At 37.8% G+C, this 26,798-nt stretch overlaps 1 protein-coding gene across 4 annotated transcripts in view; it reads left to right on the top strand.

Annotated features, from left to right (window-relative positions):
- TOX (thymocyte selection associated high mobility group box) overlaps positions 1 to 26,798 on the top strand; it is a 227,415-nt gene that overhangs the window by 182,151 nt on the left and 18,466 nt on the right. For 3 of the 4 annotated variants that reach the window (XM_069854146.1, XM_069854145.1, XM_069854147.1), the window contains exons 4-6: positions 1,168 to 1,446; positions 7,794 to 8,024; positions 20,523 to 20,603. In XM_069854146.1, the coding sequence (XP_069710247.1) occupies positions 1,168 to 1,446; positions 7,794 to 8,024; positions 20,523 to 20,603 (591 nt within the window). The remainder of the gene's footprint in view (positions 1 to 1,167; positions 1,447 to 7,793; positions 8,025 to 20,522; positions 20,604 to 26,798) is intronic. The other variant, XM_069854148.1, reaches the window with a different exon arrangement.

Raw genomic sequence — 26,798 nt, 5'->3', positions numbered from 1 at the left:
TTATAGAAGTCATGAGCCATAAAAAGTTTAAAAAAACCTCAGTGATCTTTAGACAATTCAGATGACAAGGACTACCAGTAGGATAAATGTTGTTATGTTAATATATTGAACCATTAACACATGTCCTTATCATAATGGAACTTACATGATGGTAGTTCCTGTCAGATTCCACTTGATAGGTATGACATGTTTGTCTGATGCATGGAAAGACAACTATATCTATTTCATTTCAACTCTGAAATGACACTTCAATTTCAAATCACCCACAGCACACCTTAGCCTAAATCTGAGCTTCTGCCTAATACTCTTTGCTATTTGTCATGTTTCCATACGAATGTACTGAAAAGATGTTACAGGCAATCTGCTGTAGAGTGTGTGTATAGTACATTTGACCTCTGGACAAGAAAGGAGTTTCATCCTCCAGTGCTTTTAATTCTTATCCTTGCCGAGACTGAATTTGTTGCTTGCATTAAAATAGTATGTCTCGTTAATGCTAAGAAGCGGTGACCCACATAGCACAATGGATTCATTTGTCAATCCTGTGACTTCTGAGCTTTCTGCTCATGTATGTCTTAGCAGCAAATCAACTCAGAGATCATTTAATCAGTCTATCAATGCATCCTTCTTGTCAGTCATCTGAGTCCTGAAAATTCCAGTATCTCATTGGGCAGCACCAGGAAAAATAGATTTGGACCTAATAATAGATATTCAAACTCTGAAAACTGCAGCTTTCAAATTTAGAGCTCACATGCACACAAAAATCCTAAGAAGAAAAGTAGGATCTGGAAATTGTCTTGAATTTTGAGGATATTCATGTTCTGATCTGGTTCCAAACTTCAGAGTGCAAACCTGTCCCTGTTTGTTAGCATTTCTGAAATACTCTACATGCAGTTACAGAAAGCAGTGCCCTTTTGTTCCCCCTATAAAGAAAGAAGCTTTCATTGCTTTTGCTATTTCTATGGGCTGAGGCTAGACCCTGAATAGTTTGCAACAGTCAGTGTTATGCAAATGTCAATCATATCCTTACTCTGTTTATTTCCAGCATTTACATGTTTATTTATTTGCCATTTCTTTTAAGCTTTATATAGCCAATCAGGCCAACAGAGGTCTAAAGGAACAGAACACTTTATTAGTGATATACTTAATACAGTTTTTTTCCTCTTGTAGATGCAAGATTTACGGAATACAGAAGGAACCCAGTATAGTTCCCATCCTCAGATGGCAACCATGAGGCCAAGGGTTCAACCTGCAGATATTAGGCAGCCAGGAATGATGCAGCACGGGCAGCTGACTACTATTAACCAGTCCCAGCTCAGTGCACAGCTTGGTTTGAATATGGGTGGAAACACTGTTCCTCACAACTCGCCCTCTCCACCCGGAAGCAAATCTGCAACTCCTTCACCATCCAGTTCAGTCCATGAAGATGAAGGAGAAGATAGCTCTAAGGTAGGCTTAGATGCTAGGATTATTTTGTAAATGGTGGATATTTTTAAGGATCTGCTAAATGAATTATATGGCCACAGTTATTAAGGTGATACTTTATTGTTGATGGGTGACTGAAGTGAATAAAGGTTTATGAATACAGAACTTAGAGTTTCCAGTCACCTCTTCCGGCAGTTTGAGTAAATTACATCATTCCTGTTCATTAGAGCAAACTGGAATCCTGTAAAATACTAAAAGGATAGCCATTCCTTTGTGACTTTTATATAAAGGTTGAGCTTTCTTACTTGCATAGAAGGGATGTTGTTCCCAGTTAAAGATCAGGTTACTGCTATAAAAAGTATGAACAGTCTGTACAATATGCTAGTCTCTACTACTTGGTCACAGAATGAGTAAACAGAACATCATAGCAACCAGAACAGAAAGATCCTCTATGAACTTTAAAAATCTTACCTTGAAAATCTTGCAGACCCATTATGTGTTTATATTTGGGAGCTGCTAACACTCCAGCATGGCATATTTAAGCTTCCTATTAGTACCAGTACAGACATGAAGAAATAATAGTACTTTAAATTATAAACAAGACATTCATTTAAAGAATAAACATCAATTTTTATAGCAGGGTTTGCATGCGAAAAACCTCCCAAACATCTGCAAATCCTGAAAACTTTCCTTAAAATACACAAGTATATGATCTTAATTTTGCAGACACAAAAGCTGAGACACAGAAAGACTGGGATTTAGCACAAAGTCATCCCATAAACCAGGAACAGAGCATATTGAAATTGAGAACCTCTTTAGCTGTATTTTCTGTTGACTACAAAATAGCAGTGCTGTAGCAGTAGTCCTGTAGTGTAGTGAAGATGGTGTAACATGGCCATATCATGTGGATGAAAGTTTCAGGCTTCAGAAGAAAACATATTGTGAGTCACTGAGGAGGTGTGATCCAGTCAAGAAATGTAAGTCTGATTTGTTTTCAAATTATATTGTTTTTCATGCCTCAAGCTATAAAATAATCATGTAATTTGAGACATACGTTTTACTCCATTTTGAATAAATTCCGATTCAAAAGTTTCATGTCAGGCCTTTCCCTTGATTTCACAAACTTTAGGTTTTAAAAATTATTGAATAATTCATACATTGTAAATGAGCACTTCCTTACTGAGAGAGACTTTAGAACACAGCTATGTAAAAATAATTCCAGGCAGCCTTTACTTTTTCAGAATAATTTATTTGCTACTCCTGTTGCTCTGCTAATATTTTTACATATATTGGCGGGAGCATGCAAGATGCTCTAAACTTCTGGAGAGAACATCTACTCAAATAATTAAAATATGCATTCTACTTCTTCAAAATATTTCAGTTATTTAGCCCATATTTTTCATGTACTACAGCCCATATTTTCCATGCTAGCAAAAGCATAGGGTTGTGGTTTCATGCAGACAGGACTCATCTGAAGTTAATGTTTTCAATTAATAAATACTAAGCACTGAATTCCAAGTAAAACTTGGTCCTTTTGTTGTGGAGGACAGTTTAAATAGTGTTCAACTTTTTAATAAGCCACGCTATTTTGGAAAACTCTGTTTAAAATTCTCTTATGTTCAGTCTAAGCAGAAAAAGATGAGAAAAGGCACAATACACACACAAAATGAAGACAAATACTTCATTATGCTGAAGTCAATACATTGCTTCAAAATTATGTATTTATAATTTCTCTTAAAGAAGTTTTTTAAATTATATTGAATGTGGGTAATAATAATATAGGGCTTAAATTAGTCTCCAGCTAGTAGCGATGATAATGTGAGCATGCCAGGGGCAGGTTATGCCATACTTGTCTTCTGTGGGATTTCTTAGGTCTTCCTGAAAATACCTGAAGTTGGCCACCATCAGAGAGGGCAGTGGGCTGATGCACCTAGTCCAAAGCAATGGTTCTGCTGTAGTTCCCTTCCTAAACAGAAGAGAGTTTGAATAATTAGTGTAAGAAGCAAGTGGATTGTTGTAGTTTATAATTTAAACTCCTCCACTGTGTATATCTCTGTCAATGCTGGTCTTCCTGGAAACTGCCAATGGATGGATACGGATATTTAGAATAAACCAGCTTTCTGTGGAGATCCTTTTCCCCAACCACAACAGTATCAAATTTTCTGAGGGGCTTTGGAGGCTTCTTCTACCTCCAAAAATCTTCCTTCCCATGAAAGAAGGCACTGGATGGGGACAGCAAGAGACAGAGCAGTTGTTCTCTCTCTAACTAACTTTGCTAAATTTGGCATTTTCTCTTTGATTTGTAAACTGTTGTGTAGATGTGTGATATTACTTAACAGATCAGGGACAGAGCTCATTTTACAGTCCTTCACTAGAACAGCATGTGTTATAGTCACGTAGTAGTCAATAAGATATTCCTGCCATGAGGACTGTGTAAAAAAGCAACTGAAATCACCATTTCATTATTAATAACAGTGACGTTCTTCCTATTTAACCAGCAGGAGAAGGTGTTTGCTTATGTACCAGCATTGATCAAAAAGGCAAAGTACATTTTCAAATGGAAAATCACCTCAGTGGCAGATGAACTTCCTTAGTTTATACCAGATGAACACCCAGCCTTATGTGTGTAAGAGAAGCCACTGGTCCTTTGATTAGCAGATTTGATAGAGAAATCCCTAACAACAGTACCTATTTCTATCTAGAGAAAAAAAATACAGAAATTTCAGTGTTCTTTTCATGTTTGCATGAATTTATGGAAAGAGAATGACAGAAGGTATGAACAAATATGTACGTTGTATACATTTGGAATAGCCAATATTATTATTACTCCTAGTGAACCACTGATATCCACGCATGGAGGAAATGACTATTTCAGCTTAATGTACATATTCCAAATGCCGGTAATAAGGAAACTTTACACATGGATGTAGTTGTTCATGTAGTGAGCATCTTGAACGTTCATTTGGTGGTAAATATTCAAATTGTTGTAAGCCTTATCCAACTTACACAGAACTAATGGCAGCAGCTGCTACATATTTTTTGGCAATACTCATTCTCATAGAAGATCTTTCACATAGCCCTTTTGGATTCAAATGTCATATGTTCCCTTGCACAAGAAAGTGAAAAGAGCTGCATTAAAGAGGGCTCATTTGCCCTACACACACTGGTGCTCTAAAAGGAAGACAGTTGAGGTTGCTTGTCTGTAAGATCAGTGACAACAGTAGCATAATTTTAAGGCTATGTATATACAGGCAGAAAGCTGCTATGTCCATGGAAATATGAAATGTAGTCTGAGACCAAGGATATTGTTTCTGCAAGTGATCCACATCTCTAAGTGTCCTTGATTCATCTAGACCTAATATGTGGGACTATGGTTAAAAAAAGGAAAAAGAGAGAACTTGAAAATCAGTCGTAAGTAACTATAAAAACATCCTAAACAGATTGGCCGCTTACTACCTCCTTTATTCTGACCACCTCAACATGGGAATATTACATTTATGTAATTCTTGTTATAATTTATACAGTTAGACTGTTAAACATGTATTTGGTTATTGCCAAGCATAATTGTGAGCTGCTGGAAGCATTACTGGTTTGCAAATATGTATTTCTTAATAGATGGATAACAGGGTTTTCTTCCATGCTCATTTGAATATCACTTACGAAAGAATTTCAAATAATGTGTTTTAGAGGGAAGATAGTGAGAGGACTGCAAGTAGCAAGAATTAACTAACAGAAATACGATTACTAAAGAACTGCTGCAGCATATTCTCTTTATGTGGTAGAGGTTTTACAATATTTACTTTATATGATAAGAGTTATAAGTAGAATTCTATGTTGTCTGTTCAGCCTATTATGCAGATGGTGCTTGATTAAAATCTATTTTAAACTACAGCGATTACTGCAAGATAGTGTGCATAAAACAGCTCTCCTAGCTCCATTAAAGGCTTTGGTACTATTGGAGTTTATTTTAAATATGCTTATAGACATTTTCCAGCTTCTCAAGGGACGTTTAGATATCAACGATGTGCCTTACTTGATAGTTTTAAATCCTACACTAGATATTCTTGTGATCTATTATGTGTGCAACATGGTTAATGTACACTTTTTTAAAGTGAAAGATTATTGCCTTCTTGTGATAAATAAGTTAAATACATCACCATAATTAAGCAATAAGCCATGACAGGAGGTGGATTACCATGAGCTAACTACACCTCCAGGGATTTTGAGACATAAGTCTATGCCTAGCAGAATATATATGGTTTTTATTTTATTTCCCATCTGTCTCTGCTTTGGTGGTTAGAAGTGGAGTCTATGGAGCTGATGGACTGGTGGGAGCATAAGGTAGGCCATCATCTCAGCCATTTGCAAGGTTATTAGTACTGGAATTCTGGAATTCTTTTTATTTCGTTATTTTCATACAAGACAAACAGAATTTCCCCTGCGAGTACTCTCTTTTTAACAGTGGGGTTTTGAAGTTTCTTGATCAGTCAGGTTGAAGAGTAAGATTTTAGAACTGTTTTCAGAACAACTTTCCAGAAGTCACCTTATGCAAGTTTCTGCTGCATATCATCTAGTTTAAGGGCAGTTGAAGTAATGTAGTATCCTAATAGACAGGGAACTTTTAAATCTTATTGGTTCAAAAGTAATCTGAAAAGAGGAAAACTTTAACAGATAATAGAGGTAAAATTTAAACTACAGCCTAAATTGTTGTAAAGCCTCCTCACTCACAGAGGTTGCACAGAAGTGTCTGAAGAGTTTAGACTGATATTGCCAAATTAACCAGGGAGCTCTAGTTAATTACTCTGTACCTGGTAGTTTTGTGTAGCCTGTAGAATGAAATAATAGCAAGAGACTGAAAGTTGGATAATTTAATAACAGATAGCACATTACTTCTGCTTTTTTGTATTTTCCAAAATGCTGCCAAAGGCTTCATGTCGTTAGCCTTGTATTAAAGATGCCTCTATTGTAACATAATGCTCAAGAAACAAACAACTTCATTTTCAAATTGTGGTCATCACTTTGTTGCTGTGCTTAGTGAGCCACACAGGACCAAGTTGTTCACTGTAATCACCTGGGCCCTTTTAAACTCTTCGCAGTGATGCATATGGGAAAAAAAAAAAAGGTCTTTGCTGAAGATGAGACTTTCCAGCCACTTTTCTCAGTGGTTCCACTGACTGGAACACCTGTGTTCTCCTGTGTCACTTGATCTGCATTATTAAAAAGTAATAATACAATGATTTCATAAAAGTCATGCCTAGCAGATCCTTTTCCTCTAACAGACCTTTTATGTTCTTGATCTTCTCATACTTCAAAACACTTATGATGCTGAGTACTCTGGCTATGCTAACAACAGAAAAAAGCCTTTGAGCCCTCTGGTAAGACCACACATTATTGCTATAGGTGTAGTGAATTAAAAGATCATATCAAGAGAAGCTGGTTTGCTATGGTGTTCCAAGCCATTGAAAGATCAGAACAGTGTCCCTTTATGTGTTTGTAAATCACCTGGGAAAGCAGGATGGTTTGGTAATTAGGGTCTCAGAGCTGGCCAATTACAATGCGTAGTTGCATTTAACAAATTTGCACAAATGCTCACGTGCTGTTTTTTCAGGTGGTGCACAAATAATGCACATGCACTTTTCTTCATGTACTCTTTCACTGCTTTCTCCTAACCATTTGCTTTTACGTGAGCAGAGGAAAAAAACTACGCAGCTAAATCCAAACAGATCAGAACTGATCCTCCAAAGGGGTCTAAACTGTGTGCATCTGTAAAGCCTTATTTCTTTGGATTTTAATGGGAATATATGCAAGAGAATTTCTGTAACCTGAATTGTTTTATTCATAAGCGTATTTTCTTCAAATTCCCTGGAAGGTGTCCCAGCAGTTGCAGTAGGAACTGATTTGAAAACTAGTCTGGGGTAGTTCTAGAAAAGGGTGAAGATAAGGAAATGGTAGAAATGACAGTCTTACTGCTGTCTGCAGGTGGTTCATATGGTTAAACTGGTGGTCGGGCTATAATGAAACTGATTTCATTTGAATTTACTCATTACATCCATGTTAGAGCTATTAACAATAAAGCTTATAAGAGGTGAAAAGATGACCAGATGAAGTATAAATGAGATTATAACAATCATATGAAAGCAAATTTATATAAAGCTTTTTGAGAGGAAAAGGTTACATAATCTGGAATATTTATGAATTTCATACTTGTGACTAAGTCAGATGGTGTCAACATTTGAATGATCAAAGATGGCAACTAAAATTCCAGATTTGCCAGCGAAATCCAAAATCTCTGTGTCACAGAAGCTGTAACAGTGGATGGATTGAATTAAGTTGGCTTTTTTTTATAGCACTATTCTAATTTTATGTTACAGGTCAATGGTGGAGAGAAGAGACCTGCTTCAGATATGGGAAAGAAACCCAAAACTCCCAAAAAGAAGAAGAAGAAGGACCCAAATGAGCCACAGAAGCCTGTGTCTGCCTATGCATTATTCTTTCGAGATACTCAAGCAGCCATCAAGGGCCAAAACCCCAATGCTACTTTTGGTGAAGTCTCTAAAATTGTAGCTTCAATGTGGGACGGCTTAGGAGAAGAACAAAAACAGGTACAAAATGTGTTGCAGCTCATAGGCATTGTTTCAGGAAGGTGTTATCAGGGTCATCTAAGCACTGTAGGCAGCTTCTTTTGTTTGCCAGGATGAAACTTGAATATGTGCCATTTCAGGAATATGATTTGAAGAGACTGAGATAAGGAGAATATTGTTTCATTTTTTTCTTTATTAAATGACTAAAAGAGATTAGGGGTTTGGTTTCTTTTTTAGTTTTGGGGTGTGACTTTAGGATTATATTTAGGATTGTTTTTTGCTGAAATTGGTGAGCCTAGGATTTTATGACGACATTGCCCTGTCTAAGACAGCACGGTATAGGCAGACTTTGCTGCCAAAAATTGTATCTGTGCAGTGGGATCTGACATATATCTGAGTTCCCAATTGCAGATGCTTTACAGCCCCATGATGCTAGAAGGGGAGCAGTCTCACATCTTCTACTGACCCACCTGGCTTTTATGAAAGGAATTACAGATATGTTGACTCAAAGAGATCTAGGGTATGCCCTGGCAAATTTACAGTGTTCTAGAATACCCTTTAGCATACATGTGAGCTGTGGAAATCGCATCCCATAGCTGCTTCCATCTTCCATGGAAAGGCTTTGGGGCTTTGGTTCTGCAATGAGGTCAGCAGAACTGGATCTGAACCTTCTGAGTCAGCTGCATGCTATGTAAAAGTGGGCAACTCTGAAAGCTTATCTTATTCACATAGTGATGGTTGGCAAATATTGTTCATCTGTGCTGTAGCATGCCATTGCTCTTCTGCTGATATTGGTTGCATTTTTCTAACTGCCAACAGAGCGGATTGGGTAGATAAAGAAGTGGGAACTTAAAGAAGCAGATATGCAGGGAATGGATATGCTGAGTGAGAGTTCTGTTCTCCACAGGAGACCCGGGTGGGGGTTGATGTCAGAATAGACAGGAAAAATACTGGAACAAAACTGCATCTCATTCATGACACAATTATAATTAATAAGGCTAAGAATTAAAACCAAAACGTCACTATGATGTTTTGGTTGGGGGAATCATTTGAAATTCAAACAGAAGATTTCTGCTGCGAATAACTGGATGGTGTAAGTACAACTAAATATCCCTGTTAAAGATAACAAGAATCAAGATTTGGCACTTATAACAACAAAAAAAAAAAAGCTTATTCTGTCTAGTATCTCTGCTGGATAAGGTCAGCATTTGGAAGGTTTAGCTGGAGGAAAGGTAACTTTCTGAACATGGGTCAGAGAATTCACTTGGCCTGGCACATTAGGGTTATTTTGCTGTGTTTTCTCTTCCTTCTGCCTTTTTTAATATGTCCAGCAAAGGCCAAGGTTATGTCCTCAATCTGACAGGTTGTTTAGACTTTCCTAGTACAGCAGTTCTCTTGTAGTCAAGCATTACTTTTTGAGACCATGATAATGCATGTTCACTTTTGACTCAGAAAAAAATACTGACTATGCTTTTAGTTAAGTTCTCAAGCAAAAGGGTTTGATGCTATTCCTCTTTGTCCTACATACCTGCCTAGAATCACTCCACATGTGAAAATCTGTACAACCCAACACATACCTCAAAAGTGCTCAAAGTAGTTAGATCTCTATCTTGGACCCATCTCATGTGTCTGTGGGATTGTTGATACAAATTCTCCAGAAATTGTGGAAGTCAGAGACCTGGTCTTATCAAGAGTTTGTTAATTTCTTTAATCTCATGTCTGTTTTTATGACACCAAGCAAGATCTTGTGCTTGGTTTTCTCCACCATTTCTCATACCCAGTCTTAATTTGTCACTGTAACAGTGGTGCAGTTTTTCCTTCCATAATATTTGCTCCACTTACAAAGCAGAAAACCTGACTTCATGAATAATAGTGCAAGACCACATAATGGAGATAAACCTAAAAGACTATAAAATGCACATTTCCTTTGAACTTGCAGTAGCACCAGCAGAAAATGGAAGTTTTTCCATAGAATCCTGTTTAAGCACAGTGCATAAAACCCTAAAATTTCCAGCTTTACCTTTGATTTCCTATTCATGGTAGAAAGCAATAACGGAGTAAGTCCTGCACTGGAACAGCAATTTATTTTCCTTATCTCTGTTGTCCTTATTTTAAGTTGGAACACAGCAGAATGATGTGTTATGGAATGCACATTACACATCCATGAAAGCATGGCTGCAACTAGATTTTTAAGACAGTTATTCCAAGAGTTTGGCGTAGCATATCTTTGTTGCTCTTTGACTCATTTTGCCTATTTGTTATCGTCACTTAAGCACATTACTAAAACTCCAGGCCCAGGCCCTTTCTAATCTAGCACTGTACAAAAAGAATAAAAGATAGTCCCTATTTAAAAAAAAACTGGCAATCCTATTTTCTAGAATAAATTTAAACTCATTCTTTATTCCATTAGGGATCTAATAGTACAAAGTAATGATTACAAGACATCTTAACTGACTAGATAGTCTGTATTTTAAAGGTCTAATTTTTCAGATCCAGAGCATTAGTAACTCTTATGAAACCTAGCTCTCTAGTAGGAAAATTGGACTCTAAAAATACAAATGATTAATGTAGCATTTGGAATTTGGCATTGAAGAAGCTTCAGAAATTCAAAAATAGTTCAATAAAGAAACAATAACATCATTAGAGGAATACTTTATTGATGAAATGTACTTGCTGAAAAGCATTCAATTATCATAAAGCTTCTGGCTTTTATGTTTTGGAAGCTAATGCTTATTCTGGAATTTAAATAGAATTATGTTTCCAAATTATGTTTCCTGAATTCAAAGTCCTTTTACTATTTAAATAGAAAATACAAATTAATCAGAACGTAGAACATAATGCAGCTATTGAGAAAGAAGAATAACCTCATGTTTTCATGCCAAAATGAAATCTTCTTTGTTCGTATGACCTGAGCTAGCTTTTTCTGAAAAGCATAGAATGCTTCTTGTTTATTTGTGACGGTTGTCCACAGAATAAATAAAGGTATTGAAACTCGGTACTGTAACAACCTAAGGGCAATATATGTATGTCTAAGCCTTTCTAAAAAAAATTTCGATAACCTGACATAGTAGACTGTAGCTTGAAAGGGATTGCAAAGAGCTACATATGTTTTTCAGACTGTGAAAAAAACTAGGAAAATGTTATTTGAGAAAACAGGATTTGAATGACAAAAAAAGGAAGCGTTATTATGAATTAGATGGTGGTGGATGCCTTACTGAAGTTAGGGGGAGTTATACTTAAAATTTATCACACTGATGCTCTTACTGTGAAAATACTATAATTTATTAGATTAAAGCAGATACCAGTGTACTTCCACTCTCACTTTACCATATGAAGACATTTGCATTTTTGGGTCATATACTAATGTTCTGATTAATTTCTAAGCATACAAGGGCTATTTGCAAACAATGCTGCTTTGTGTCTGTGTTTTGTTTGTCTAAACCTATCTGCGCACAGGTGTCTTGAAATAAAAGGGACTCTGGTGGTCATGGTGGACTTTTTATGGTTTGTTCTCAAATTCTGATTTTCACTATAAATGTTTTCTAAAACTGTTCAGATTAATAAACCTGTGAATGGAAAGCAACTGTGGCAGTAGTATGGCAGGGTACATTCTCTTCAGTTCTGTAGCTGTAGCACAGGGATATTGTCAGTGGCTTTTTTAGTTACTCTCTTACAGTCACAAACGTTTCTCCTTAGTTAGTACAATACTCCTGTGCATCCCTTTTTTATAGCTTATTTATATACATCTTTGCCCTTTGCACAAATTTTTACTGCAAAGGGGAGAAAAACAGCCCCTGGGGAAGAGGGTTCAGCATGCTAAATGGTTGAGTCTCTGCCTTTCAGACAAGAACACTGGTTTAAACTGGGTAAACAGGCTACTTAGGTCATTTTCTGTCCTTAGATGAAAAAGGAAAGTCATTTTAAATCAGTACCAGATGTGTATGTCCTAAATGAACCTTAAGTTTCTAATTGGAGTCCTAGTAAAGCTGTAATAGATGTAGTAAATTACAAACAAAATGTTCTTGTTTACATTAGTGTAACTTTAAAACTTCAGCCAAAGACCTTAATAAATGTGCTATTATTCTAAAAATGGAATTGAATGTCTATCCAACATTCAACATAATTAATCTCTGGTGTAACTTCAGTGACTGAACTGGAATTCTAACAGGAATGAACTTGGCCTCCTCTGAACAGCTTAGTGTGCATATGTATGTATGTGTATGTGTTTCTGTGTGTTTACTTAAATGTTGCACTGGCCTTGCAGTGGGAAAAAGGATGAATTAACCTAGGGGACCCAAAACAATGATCAGAAGAAGCAGGAAAAGCAGCTGAATGCTGTAGCATATGTCTCATTCAGGCTGCATAATTCATACACAGGAATATTAGCTGCAACAGTTCAGCTCAATAGCAACACCTCATTATTTTATCCCTCAGTATATATTCCTATGTTTGATGCCTCATGAAATTACTGTTAATGTGTTTATATAAGGGTAGATCTGACACAAGTGGGAAGAATTTAATTTCCCACTCATTCTTTCCTGCTGATGTGTCCTCTTCCCCTGGTAGAAGTGGCAAGTGTAAATAGTTAATTTGCTTCAATTATGAGCCTGTCCTGCTAAATTAGAAGCAGCAGGAATATGAAGAGCCAGAATTATACTTATGAGGCAGCTGACAAATCCTCAGAGCTAGCAAAATCAAATCATTTACTCCTCATTGGTGCTCAAAGACCCACTAGATAAAAACTGCAGTTTATTCTCTAACATCTGATGGAACTTGGATTGTATATTGCCAATACTTAAATAAATTGAAGTCCTCACGCATTAGTGTCAATGTTTGTGATGCTGTTACCATTTTCGCCATAACCCACAAGGTTTCAAGCGTTTCTGTTTTGGTTACTAAAAATAATCCAGAAAAATAACACAGCATGTTTTAAAAGTTTCTCTTTAGGTCACAGGAAAGTTTTAGATGTAGCAGCACATTATCCAATGCCAGAATGAATTAGGTAGATCAGGAGGAGGGTTAAAAGTAATGCTGGCCAGCATTTCATGTCCTCAAAGCTTCTTTTGAGACATGAGACACACCACAAGTCAGCTCAAAATGAACCCAAGATCAGTGTTTGAAGAGGCCTCAGCCCTGGGTAGCCTCTGGGGCCACCTAACCTAGCTCCTCCACCCTACTGGTTTGCAATGACTTGTTGATGTCCTGTTGCTTGATGTGACATATGAACTCATCCCATGGGTGGAAGAGCTATCGCGTTCCCATCGTGTGGCCATGCACAGGGGGTGCCCAGTGTCAGGACATCAGGCAGTTCAGAGATTGCAGCGTGGCTGCTGAAATAACTCCAGAGGAATCATAGACCATCAGTTCAAAGTAGCCATTAGCATTTTGAAAACATAAATTTACAGTTTGTTCATTCCTATGTATGCTTATATACTCACACAAGTATTTGTTTATCTACCTCTCGTTCCCCCTTCAAAAAGAACCTTTTTTAAATTATTATCTCTGTGCTAATGAAGCAGTCTCCAAGGGATAACTTTCACACACTTGTTAGAGGATAAGAATGTACCTTCAGTTCAATAGATAAACAACTGCACAACGTTTATATTTAGTTTTGTTTTACTTTTGCAAATGAGAACAGGAAGCAGAGGCACGTCTGTGTCTCCACGCTGCCAAAGTGAATTAGAAGCAAAATGAATTCAGGAATAGGCACAACAGACAGCAACCTTACACCTCTCATCCCAGTTACCTGCACCAGCAAAGTCTCTTTTCCTAGTGTTGCACCTTAGTCTTGTTTGGGAGATTCAACGTTTTTCTTGAAAAATTTCTGTATTGGAATTGAATCGCTACTATTTGAAGCTCTGGACGAGTGTGTCAAGCGTTTAAAATAGCTGATCCTCACTCTGGTGTCTGTCCCTTCTCCCTTCCTTTGCAAGCAGCTGGACTTATAATGAGCCAGAACACAAATGGGGAATGAATGGGCAGCATACATCCAGATACAAGCTCATGTGTTTATATACATACATATACATATGTATGCATATAAAAACTTGTATCTTCAGATTGTTCTATTGCCCTGGCTTCCACAGGGCCAGACCTAGAACTGCTTAACTTGCTCTGACTTCAGAAGGGGACAGGACTTTGGGCAGCTGGCGCCTACCTTCCCCACCCAGAGCTGGGCTGAACAAGACCATGCTGTGCACTTGGAATGGGCAACCTTCTCTTCTGCCACAAAAATAATAAAATTAATGTAGGTCATCATAAGAACTGCCACATCTCGCTCTGTATAGGGTAATGCAGGCTATTGTCTGCTGGCCTCCTGCCCATCCCACCTGGCAGCTTGATCTTCCTGCAGCCTCCCACGAGCGCTGAAGTCACAGGGAACAACAGACACTCCCCTGCCTGGGGTGGATTTCTGATATCTGTTGCTACATACAACAGACAGAGCTTCTAGATAAATATCACACATGGCCTCTGAGTTATGAACATTGACTTTAACTGCACTTCACCTTCTGTTGTAATTGGAAGGAGCTAGGCCAAAAGAACCGTGGTTTCCAAGTACTGCCACAGCAACATAGATAAGTAATAGCCTTAATTTTCTACTTGTTCTTCTTCCCCACACTTTATCCATACATTCGAGCTCAGTAGGAACATGGCTTTAAATCATTTGCATACAAAACTGGATTTAGGCCCAATTATTATGCTCCATTCAGGCTCACATTCTTAATTAAAAAAAAAAAGAAGAAGAAAAAAAGAATGCCAGCAAGTGCAAGTAATCAGCAAATAAATCATAGGTTTAATGTCATTTGGTTTGTACCCAACTTTCATCTAGCATGCTTCTGATAAAATGCACAGTCCCCCTCCTGTAAGCTGCAAGCATCAAGCCCGTAAGGTCAAATTTAGGCATGGTGCAAATATCTGCAATTTCCAGTGATCTCTGTTGAGTCTCACTGTTTGTGCTAGAGCTGAATTGGCCTGTGATCTTTCCCCTGCATGCCAGTAAGACTGAATTCTTTCCCCTAAGCCTCTAATATGTCTTCGGTGTCTTTTTCATGCTCTACAGTCAAAGAGACTGCTGAGCCATATAGCTAGCCCTGGGCCTCTTTCTGTTACTGTGTGTACCTAGATTAAAAATCAAATGGTAACATATTTCAGTATCCATTAAGCAATTCTGAGGAAATTTTTTTCTGACTGCTGTGGGAATATCTCTTTCCAGATTTTAGATGAGTGTGTGCAGCTCTAGGTGCCTTTGCTGCAAAATCAGAAGATTAAAAGTAGAGATATATTTCCCACTTGGAAAAAATACAAGTTTTCTCTATGAGCCTAGGTATGTTGGGCCAGGAATGACAATCTGAATGTGGAATTTAATTCTGGATTGAAGCCTACTGTATTTTATCAGATGCCATTCCTGTAACTGTAGCCTGTGAAAATGACACTCCCATGGGTAATAACACTGTGGATACCAAAAAGACAAAATCGGTCATGTTGCTTTTTGATTTGCTATTTTTGCATGTACTATTTTGGAGGAGTTATGGAACACTTCCATCAAAACAAATGTGGGCACCTTCACGTAATTTTGAAAAGACAAATATAACTTGCTTGCAAGTGTCAGCTCTAAGGAGACATACACAAGATAAACTGAAAACTACTTACTCATCTGAATTACTCTTACTGAAATTCTTACTCATCCTTATGCCAACTATTTAGGCAAAGCCAGGGAAGCAGTGTGGTTCTTCGTAATGTGCTTTGTCAGCTTGAAGACACAAAGGTTTTTAGACTACCATGAGGCACAAATTATGAAATACATTTCTCTCTGAAGAGCATCAGTCAGACTAGCTCACTGTCTTCAAGCCTTTGGTGTCAAAGGGGACTGTAGTTAGTGGTGCCTTATTCCATTAGTACCTGATATTCAAAACTGAGGATATGTTCAGATTTCTGAGTGCCTATTTTGGCTCTTGTGATGATGATGGGAGTAAGTGAGATCTCTTCCCTTAAGGGAACAAGTGTGCAAGCCACATCTGACAGGATAGGAGTCCTGCTGTGTAGTGTGGTGTGGCTTGTTGATAATCCTCCACAAGCAATTTAAGAGAAAGTGCATTGCGAAGAGATGACTAACCAGTATAAGAATTTGGCTGAAGGCATTACGGGTATATTTTAGGTATATATATATCAGGGATGAGTTTCGTATTATCCAACATGTAGAAGGGCATAGGAGACAGAAATCCTGCCTCAAGGAATTTATGATTCAAGAAGACAAGAAATAAGGAGCAGTTAAAATATATAAAGTAAAACATGACAAGAAGTTGGCACCATAAAACAGAAGTGCACATATTTTACTCTGGGTTTAATTTGGCAAATATAGTATTTATGAGTGCTTGTGGCTAACCATATAACCCACAACCGCTCTATTTCCAAATGAAACTCTGAGGCAGTCAGTTAAGGATGTATATTGTTATTAATAAAGAGTTCAGCCCCTGACATAGGCTGCAGTGATAGCCCACATGTATGGTCAGCCCAGGGAACCTGAGCTAAGGGTTTGTGGGCTGGTACCAGACTGTTGCATTACCAGTGAGGGAGCCCAGGGCATTCATTTTCCCCAGAAGCCAAATTCAGTTGCTATCTTATATACATATATGCACAAGGTATACACTTGCTCCTTTTTGGAGTATTGTTTCCTTACACAGTGTAAAAGAACTTGAAGCTTCCTTACTGGGTGCCCTTTGGAAATGTAATTAAGTAGTAAACTAAGAACCTGTGTATTATGCTGTGTAAATCTGCATTCGTGAAGCACAGTAGGAAGCCATCAGCTTCCATTTGTAGACAAATGAATGTAATCTTGGTGTTTTGGGGTTTCTGTAACAAGCTGAAAAGAATAAGAACAAATTAAGCTGACCTACCCTGCATATACAGAAATGGTGCTTTTTTTCTGCCAACATTCAATTTCCACACCTGGGACAATATAGGATATAAAATATTGTGTAAGGAAACAAATCTGCCGCTGAATCAGAATTGGCCTTTACTGCTTGAGTGACAATCAGTTGACATTCAATTATCATGTTAATTGAATTAAAGCAAGCTAGAAATGACTTCATTCCATAAGTATATACTCCTGTCAAGTTACTTATTTAATAATTGTTGCTTGCTTGATGGAAGAGAGGAAAATGACCTTACAATAGATTTCTGAGGTGTTAAAAATAAAATTAAATATTGCCACTATGCACTATAGATAAGCAACAGAACAGAAGCCTGCTTCTTTTTACAGCAAAAATGTTAAACCTATTATTGGAAATGTTGTGTTTCATAATTTGTCACTGTCTTAATCGTGAAACTTGTAAGAGCTTCAGCCATTTCCTAGAGCACACTTGAATGATGACAGAAGCCTTTTTCCTCCCCAAAAGTGCTGCAAGGGTGCTCTGTTATAGTTACTACTACACAAAACTATTTAAGCCTGAGGGCTAAAAATTCTCACAGCTGCAAGAAAAAAAAAAATAGGTTGGGAGGGGCAGCTGACTTGCTTATACCTGTTCCAGGCACTGCTACCAATGTGGAGAATGCTGTACGCTTCCCTGCCTTCATAAGCTCCCAGTACAAGTCCAGTCTAGCACAAAGTCAGTGAACTGGTACCCACCACCAGGGCCACGTTCATTTGCCTACAGAGTAAAATACTGACAGTGAGACGTTGTTGTTACTCGTGAAAATTAACAACTCCCCACATAGGCAGGACTTACCCTAATTTTTAGTATAAGCCAGGATCAATCAGGATTTCAAAAACTAGCATGAGGATTGTGAAGCTGGCCAACGAGTAAGCATCTTCAAAAGGACCATAGACAGTGAAAGCTCAATCTGTTGTCCTCAGAGGACATGCCAATGTCCTTGCAAGGGCAAAGCAGGATGAGCTGATGACCCTTCAGACAAGACAGTCTATGGGGACTGTTCTGGCCTATGCAAAACATCAAAGCAGGTTGGGGTCATAAAAAACCCTTTCTCCGTCCAGTAAGGACTTTTTTACTGTAATGGCCTTCTATTATATGGTTAATATTTATATTACCATAGAATACATCAGTGTCCATGTGATTATTATTGGCTTGCCAGAGGAACCAGGAAGGAAGGGCAAGGCAAAGTGTACTCTGAGCATGGTAGATATATAGATAGGAAATAATTAAGTAACGGCTGCATGATGATGTTCTATGAAGTACTGATGTTTTAGATGGAGATTTACAGACTTTTTATTAGCTTCATATTATTGAGTTAACCTTGTGCAGTATGACTATTTGAGGGAAAAGTCATGTCCCAGAGGACTCTTTCAATATGCTGTGACTGTAAGAGCACATCAGAAGTGTGTATTTTTTGTATTTGTGTAACGCAAAATAAAACCCAATGTGGAAACCGTAGATACATGATCTTTTGAAGACCATTATTCTTTGTAAAATTCTTTGTTCAACTCTGTTTTTCAAATTGGCTATCAAAATGATGCAGAGGTATTGCAATGTGCAAAGTGATACAACTTAAGTCTTTGTTCTGTAGGTCAAGCTAAATTCATTTTAGCAGCTCAGAACAGATTGTTGACTAATTTTTTATTCATTTACAAAACAAGCAGTACATTTCCCTAATAGCCACAAGTGATTAAAACTTAGAAAGCAAATTGCTAGCATTTTTTTTCACAAGCCAATAGATCAGCCAACACTATATATTTATCTTAATCTGGAGAAATTACAAGGGTGCGCCGATACAGTTGCACAGCTAAAACCAATCTTTTTCCCTTTCTGTCTTTATATTTACAGTTTTAGAGGCTGAATACTTCTCTGTTTCGATCATGATCTTTCGCCTCTCTGGGAAGTAAAAGCTTTAATCCTTTTAGGCAGCCTCTGAGTCAGCCTGTATCTGTTCTGTCTTTGAAAGCAAAGGCTCAGTGTAGTAAAAAAAAAGTTTCACAAGAACATTCTTTTTAAAAATGGCGTTGCATTGGATCCTTCCAGCCTGCCACTACCACTCTTATGTTTGCAACTGTATTGTCCTCTGTGCGTGCACTCTGTTATTCCAGGTCCTCTCCATTGTGGGACTGCTGGTTCTAGTAGGAGCACTGGAAGATCAAAAGAGATCAGTTTAAATTTTCATAAAGTTTATCCTTCTGGGGAGAAGATGTGTGGTTTTCAGTTGTAGAATTCAGAATACTCCAAAATTATCCTAAATAGCTTTGCCTATCTTTTACCTTTTAGTCAATATCCCAGATAACTAAGCAGTGTGGAGTGGGCGAGGGAAGGTGGTTAGTCTTTACTTTCGTCATGGAGGCTTTCCTCAGGTGCCTAGGTTGTGCATTTGGCTGAAGAAGCGCACAGCAGACACTCAGAGCTTCAGATTTATTTTGTGTAATAGTGGTAATCCTGAACATCCATGAACACATGAATTAGCCATCCTCTGGCATGTGACTTAAAAATTGTGAAATATAACAGCAATAAAGAAGTAAACTTTCTTTCCTTTCACTTGTCTCCCTTACATGTGAACGTTCCATTTAGATGTTTTTTAAGCTTTTCCCTGCAACAACGCAATCTAGAAGTCAATTCTGCTTGGTTGCATGAAGCCAAGATGCTTGCATGACTCCTAAATCTACCCTTTCAGAAAAAAAACCTTGAAGTAGTGAGAAACTCAAGATAATACTTGCAAAGAGAATTGGTGACTTATTCCCTAATTTGTCACCAACATGGCTAACAGCAAGTCATTAGCTAGGCTCCATAAGCCAGGAACAGGTTTATGTCTTGAAAACTCTAAATATCTACATATGCTTTTCTAGCATCATGTTACTGTAGTGCCATGAGGTCCTTCCTAGCCCTGCAGATAATCTTTTATCTTAAAATTCTGGCAAGATTCAAGTGATTCTGCAAGCTCTTTCATCTATTATGAGATTGTGCACATGCTGCATTTAAAATAATTTGGTGAGTTGAGGGAAATGTACAGAAATAGATCCATGCTCCTGAGAAGTTAATTAGACTGATATGGGATAAAGACTGGAATAATGACTAACATTTATTATCCTTAGCGGCTCCATGAAGCTTCTTTGACTGCCTCAATAGTTTATCCAGGGGAGAGAAAGCCTCTTGGCTTATGCATGTGGTGCTGTCATCTTCTCCTTCATTTAGCTCAAATGTCGTCCTGCACGTTCTCATCTTCCCCAAAGGGTTGTAAGTCATGTCAAAAGCGGAAGCCAGTGGAGAGGCCCCACATCTGCCTTCCCCCATCCCTAAAGTTCCCATTTGCAATTACACTCTGAACTTCAAATTCAATGATTAAACTTGAGATGCTATGAGGGATATTGTTTTTTCAGCACTGCTGGGTAGTTAAAGGGTGTTTCACAGTTGGACCAATATTTTCTTTAAAATATTTGATGTTTATTATTTTACTCTTTAAGGAATACGAGGAGGAAAGGCTGTTTACTTAGAAAGACATTGTGAAGATGCGTGAGACGCTCCAGTGGAATATAAAAACAAAACCAGATTAATTTACCAGTGTGACACTCTTTGTTTTTAGGTATACAAAAAGAAAACTGAAGCTGCCAAGAAGGAGTATCTGAAGCAGCTAGCTGCCTACAGAGCAAGCCTTGTATCCAAGGTAACACGTAATGTATATGCATTCACATATATATGGTGTCATATTGCAAACCATTTTCAGTGTTTATATGGTGCTGAGCACCACAATATTTAGTGCAAATAGCTTTGTTTGTTATCTCCTTAAACTTAGGTTTAGGGTGCACATGCTCAATAAACAAAACCATCTCTCCATGAAAAGATATCCTTTCGCTTCGGGCCATAGAGACAGCACTTCTCTAGGCTCTGAGTATGATCACAGTTCCACAGATGAAAGAGGCACTGGTAAAAACCCCTCCATATAACTAACATGCCATGCCAGGCAGTCATCATTCTACCTATAAGGGAAAAAACATAATAGAGAAAATACCTGGGTTTGATTTCAGGTACTTTTTTTTTTTTTAAAGCTCTGGTTTTTATCTTGCAGTCACTGTACAGAAGAAGTCAAGCCCAGCTCACATAGCAAATTCTCATCACAAAATGTGAATTTCGATTTTAAATCCGGCAAGGGATACATGTAAGCACAGCACAGGTCACTGTAAGGCTCTTATAGTGGAATACACCATTACATCCCAAATATTATGTTAATTTGTACACATTTTCCGGGGAAGACTATACAATTAGCCATACAAAGGCCTTCTGCGTACATTTCTACATTATCCTAGTATTCGTTCAGTGTTTGTTCTGAATTTAGAAGTCTGAAATATGAGTGTTATCTCATTCATTTTTGGAGGTTCCATCATGCATTTTAATTTTATAGCTACAATTATAAATACTAATGTGTTTAGTTAAGGTGATTTACAAGATACCTTTAATTTCTCTCTTAGGGCTGTTTGGTTCTAGAAATACTCATTGCCTTCAGAAAGCGTATCATGTGCTCACAAACAACTTTTTTTTAAATAACTTGCTTATTGATAAAAGATGAGAGCTCAAAATATTCCAGTAGGTTTTGGAGCAATGCATGAAGCTAGCTTTTCACTTGTGAAAATATCTTGGATTTCATTATTCAGCACATCATGGACTGTTTACATAATATCCTACATGTAGCTTAATTTTGAAATGGTGAATATAAAAAGTGAGATTTTTTTTTCATTTTTATTTTTTCTGGAAAGATAAATTCCGGCATTTTCTGGGGTTTGATTTTTGAAAAAAAGTAGAAGATGGTTGATCAGTTCAGTGCATGAGGTGCTTATATTTAAAGTTGTTGTTAGTCAGAAAAGCACTGGAGCATTTTCTTAACATTTAAGCAATTATTTAAATTCTGACTATAATGTAATATTTTCCTTTAGTGTGATAAGTAACAAAATATAAACTTAATGAAGCTGTGTACTAATTGCTTACTCTCATGAATACACTCAATGAACTAGAGAAGAGAAGGTTGAGGGGACACCTTATTGCTCTCTACAACTGCCTGAAAGGAGGTTGTGGAGAGGAGGGAGTTGGCCTCTTCTCCCAAGTGACAAGGGACAGGGAGGGAATGGCCTCAAGCTCTACCAGGGGAGGTTCAGGCTCGACATCAGGAAAAAGTTTTTCATGGAAAGGGTCATTGGTCACTGGAACAGGTTGCCCAGGGAGGTGGTTGTGTCACCATCCCTGGAGGTATTTAGAAGATGGATGGATGAGGTGCTGAGGGGCATGGTTTAGTGGTTGATAGGAATGATTGGACTCAATGATCCAGTGGGTCTTTTCATAGAATCATAGAACAATCATAGAACAACCAGGTTGGAAGAGACCTAGTGATTCTGTGAATCCAACAGAGCTGACACATAACTAAGTAAGTCCATTTTGAATAGTTTTTGTTGGAAGAGACCATAAAGACCATCTAGTTCCAACCCCCCTGCCATGGTTAGGGACATGTCCCACTAGATCATGCTGCCCAAGACCTCATCCAACCTGGCCTTGAACACTTCCAGGGACAGAGCATCCACAACGACCCTGGACAACCTGTTCCAGTGCCTCACCACTCTCATAGTGAAGAAAGTCTTTGTCTAAGTCTACCCTTCTCCAGTTTATACCCATTTGCCCTGGTCCTATCACTACAAGCCCTTGTAAACAATCCCTCCCCAGCTTTCTTGTAGGCCCCCATCAGGTACTGGAAGGTCTCTATAAGGTCTTCTTGGAGCTGGGCTGCCGGACTCATCGCCTTCTTAGTGGACCCTTTATTACCTATAAGGTGTTTTCGAGAAGTTCCCTCCCTGACACATACTGCCTCAGGAGGCTCTCATTCATCTCCACAGGACTTCAGCTGCTCCGCAGCACCCCCAGCATGACCCCAGGACAGCACGTGGAGGATCCATACAAGCACCTCATCCCTTCAACCATTGTATGTCCTCCCATAGCTTGTCATAGGCGAGCCTGATATCATCCCCCTCCCCCTTCACATGTAGTTTAACACCTTATCAATGAGCCCTGCAAGATCCTGAGAGAAGACCCTCCTCCCGCTTTGAGAAAGGTGGCTCCCATCCGATACTTGTAATCCTGGTGTCATGTAGGCCATCCCATTGTTGAAAACCACAAAGTTGTTGCGGTGAAACCAGCCACGTAGCCATGTATTAAAAGGCTGGCCTCACCTGAGCCTTACAATGTCTCCACCCATAACTGGAAGGAGGGAAGAAAAAAATCACTTGGGCCCCAGATTCCCTCACTAACTGTGCCAAGGCGCTAACATCTCTTTTAATCCCCCTTGGGCTACATACTGTGGCTTCATCCCCTCACACATGGAGAAGCAGTAATGGGTAGTAGTCTGATGGCCTCACCAGGTTGGCAAGTCTCCTAGCAGTATCCCTTACCCAGACTCGTGGGAGGCAGCAGACTTCTCTGTGAGTGGGATCTCCTTGATATATTGGACCCTCTGTCCCCCTCAGTAGAGAGTCTCCTACAACTATGACTCTCCTTTCTCTCCTCGTGGCAGTTGTGGTAATATGGTGTGTGTGTCGTTGTGGTCTCTGCTCTTGCTCTGATGTAGGTGCATCATCCCCAACATTTCCCTCCAGTCTGTCGTCCACATCAAGAGCCTCAGATCTGTTGCAGAGAGACACCTGAGGAGGTGTGGGCAAGTAGGGGGGTGGTTTTCTGCCCCATCGGTGGGCATAAGGAAGTAAAAATACCCAGATGTAATAGTATATATTTTAACTAATCATTATTAAATATCTATATGGCACCAGAAGAATTCTTTAGACAACCATGTAAAGCATGAAGGACTATATATAATACATTATTAGACTGTTTGGAGTCCATCTGGTCTTTTATGTCAATGTGTTATATTATCATCCATAAAAGGTAATTTAAGAGAACATTGTTAAGAATCCAAGATCTCATTCTCAAAAGTTAAGACATGCCAAAATAAACATACCCTTTCCAAAAATGCTTTAATATAATAATGATTTGCTCACGTGTTTTAGACATTATATTGCACTATGTGTACAGATATCTATTATGCATAATTTCAGACACTGTTATTTGACAAAATCGTAACTGAAAAGAGTGGAAGTGACACCAGCAATAGGATTGCCAGCCCTTCGCTACTATACTTTTAAATGCTTTAGTGATGTCTTTATAAAATAGGGCTACCACACAGTAAATAAGGCAAGCATGTGATTGTGTAAATATGCCAGTCATGCATTAATCCCCATTTAATTTTTCAGTTTATTTCCTCTATTTTATCCTTTTTTTATAATGTTTGAAATTAATGGGGCTGTTCTTGAGTTTGTTCATGTGTATAGGAATTGATATGTAAAGCAAAAATCACATTACAAAGCATTATATATTCTGCAGTGGAGATTGCCATATTGCTTATAGTACTGACTAAGCCTTTGCATTGTAAACAAGCATCTTTATATTTGCCCTTAGCTGCAACTTTTAGTACTATTCAGGTCCAGAAATGCAGTCTCTGGTATCTGGTAATTTGTACAGCATCACATAAAATGCTGTGAATTGCAATTTTACTTTTTCATAAAACAAGCGCTTTTTCTAGCTTAACCAGCCTTTTTTCTGGCTGACATTAAGGTTTTTGCTGCATATTTCATATATATATTTAATATAGATTTATATGAGTAAACGTTAAATACTTTCATATATTATATGTGTAGATCTATATATATTTATATAACAATATATGCATATATAAATGATGTATATATGTATGTTAGCTATAGCAGTACTATTTTAGCTGTTTGAATAGTATACAGAAGATCTCTCTTCCCTGTTTTGCTCTCACTGGCCAAATGAATTCTTAATTCTCCCTCTGTAGTGATGCAACTTAAGGTTTCATATTTTAGCAGCTATGGCTGAAACTATAACCTCTCAGCAAGGAGAATATTATTCAAATTCAACATACTCAAAGATATTCAAAACTCTGGTGTTGTATCTAAATCAAAGTGGTGTCCTTACTTGACATTGGAGCAAATGCATTGAATGTTTTTCAGTTTTAAGGCCAATGCAAATCCTTTGGACATTTAAAATTTCTTCTTGATATGGGCAGGCATAATTTTCTTAGCCTACCACCTTGCAATTATGTTTCATAAAAAAAAATAAAGGTCATATCTTGAAAGACTGACATTGCCTTAATGCTATTAGAACAGCAATTTGTAACCAGAGAGTTTCCAGGCCCCAAAATATCTGTGTTACATGTGCAGTATTGCCTGTAATGTAATATAATTGTCTAGCCTAAAGAATTGTAGTCTTTTGAGACTGCAGTGAATACACATGAAAAAGTTTGAGCTACTAGTAGAAAGCAAAATGGAGACCAACCCCAAACTCTAACAGTAAACTCTGTGTTTCCTTTCTCATATGTGCATGTGGTGAAAGCACTTACCTAATATATAAAAAGGTGAAACAAAAGTCACCTTTCACAGAACATGCATCTCCCCACTCCTGAGTAAATGCAGATGTGCAGGTATGTTCTCCTCATGATTTGTTTCTGCATTATGGCCAAGCTTCAGATGTAGGGGAGCACTGTATCCTACCTTACTGCTCCCTGAAATAAGCAGCTGCTGGAGTTTGGGATGTTTCTTTCAGGAATAAATTCTGAATATATTTTGGCAGAGTAGATGACTGAATTCTTGTGTCTTCTGGTCAGTGCTGGCAGAAAGGCACCTGATTTCTGCTTTTTGAGACAACAGATTCCTGTATCTAGTCCCAGTCCATGCAGGTATTTTGGAATTTCATAAAACAATTCAGGCTGTTCTTAGTAAAAGCATCATAGAAAGTCTAAGTAAATATATGGTTATGTTTGATGAATGATTATGATTTTTTTGTAGCTATTAAAGTGCTACAAGGCATTTGGCAATATTTTCCTTAAAACAATAACCAAAAGCCCAAGAATGTTTACATGTGTTTAGAGCTATTACTTTTTCCCATTAAACATTAAAATCCCTGTCTAGGGAAAACTGTAATGTAAGGCTGTTACAGTAGATACTTCATGCTTCTGTGATGCCTGGGTCTTTCATTCTTTCTGGATTTATTGTGATATAGTTAGAAATTCTGTAGGAATCATAAATAAAACTGTGTATGTGCAAGTATGTAATGTATTCGAGTATCTGATAAGTGAACATATATATAATCTGATAATAGCACAAATCCAACCATCTTTTTGTTTTTCAAGGAAACCAACTATCTACTACAGCTGAAAATGTAGAGCACATTATATTTAAGTTAATGCCATGAATTTGATTTGAGGTTAAATCACGTGAAGCTTTACATTCAGCAGTGCAAAAACTGGGAGATGCTCTCACATAATTCTTGCCAAAAATGGCAGAAATGTCTTGAGCTTTAGAGGGGCAAGATTTTGATTTGGAGATGAAATGTGTTTGGTTTTGAAGTTTGAAGTGAGTTAATAAAATTTGATTTCACTATTAGCCTAGTGCTTCCATTTGGGGAATTAAAACACTTGTATCAAATTAAAGTTGCATATCCTTTATCACATGTACCCAGGTTACATTCATAAAACATCCACTTTTACTTACATACCCTGAATGAATCTATGACAATCCCCTGTAGATGGTGACAAAAAGTATATTTAGATTTTAAGATGTTCTTGTGAGCCACCTCAGCTAATTATAGATGACAACCCAGGCTTATTCCTTTGTACTGAAACATCAAGAATGTGTCAAAAAGCTTTCTGAACTCTCTAGAGTCCCAGATGTTGTTATTGCAATAGGTGACTGGAATTAATGAAATACAAAACGTCATTTGCTAAGAGCCTCTTGTGATTTAGGTAGGA

This window comes from Phaenicophaeus curvirostris, chromosome 3, assembly GCF_032191515.1.
Source record: "Phaenicophaeus curvirostris isolate KB17595 chromosome 3, BPBGC_Pcur_1.0, whole genome shotgun sequence".
In the NCBI taxonomy this organism is placed as follows: domain Eukaryota; kingdom Metazoa; phylum Chordata; class Aves; order Cuculiformes; family Cuculidae; genus Phaenicophaeus; species Phaenicophaeus curvirostris.
The sequence above is the reverse complement of the archived record's forward strand: the minus strand, read 5'-3'. Positions and strand labels throughout refer to the sequence as shown.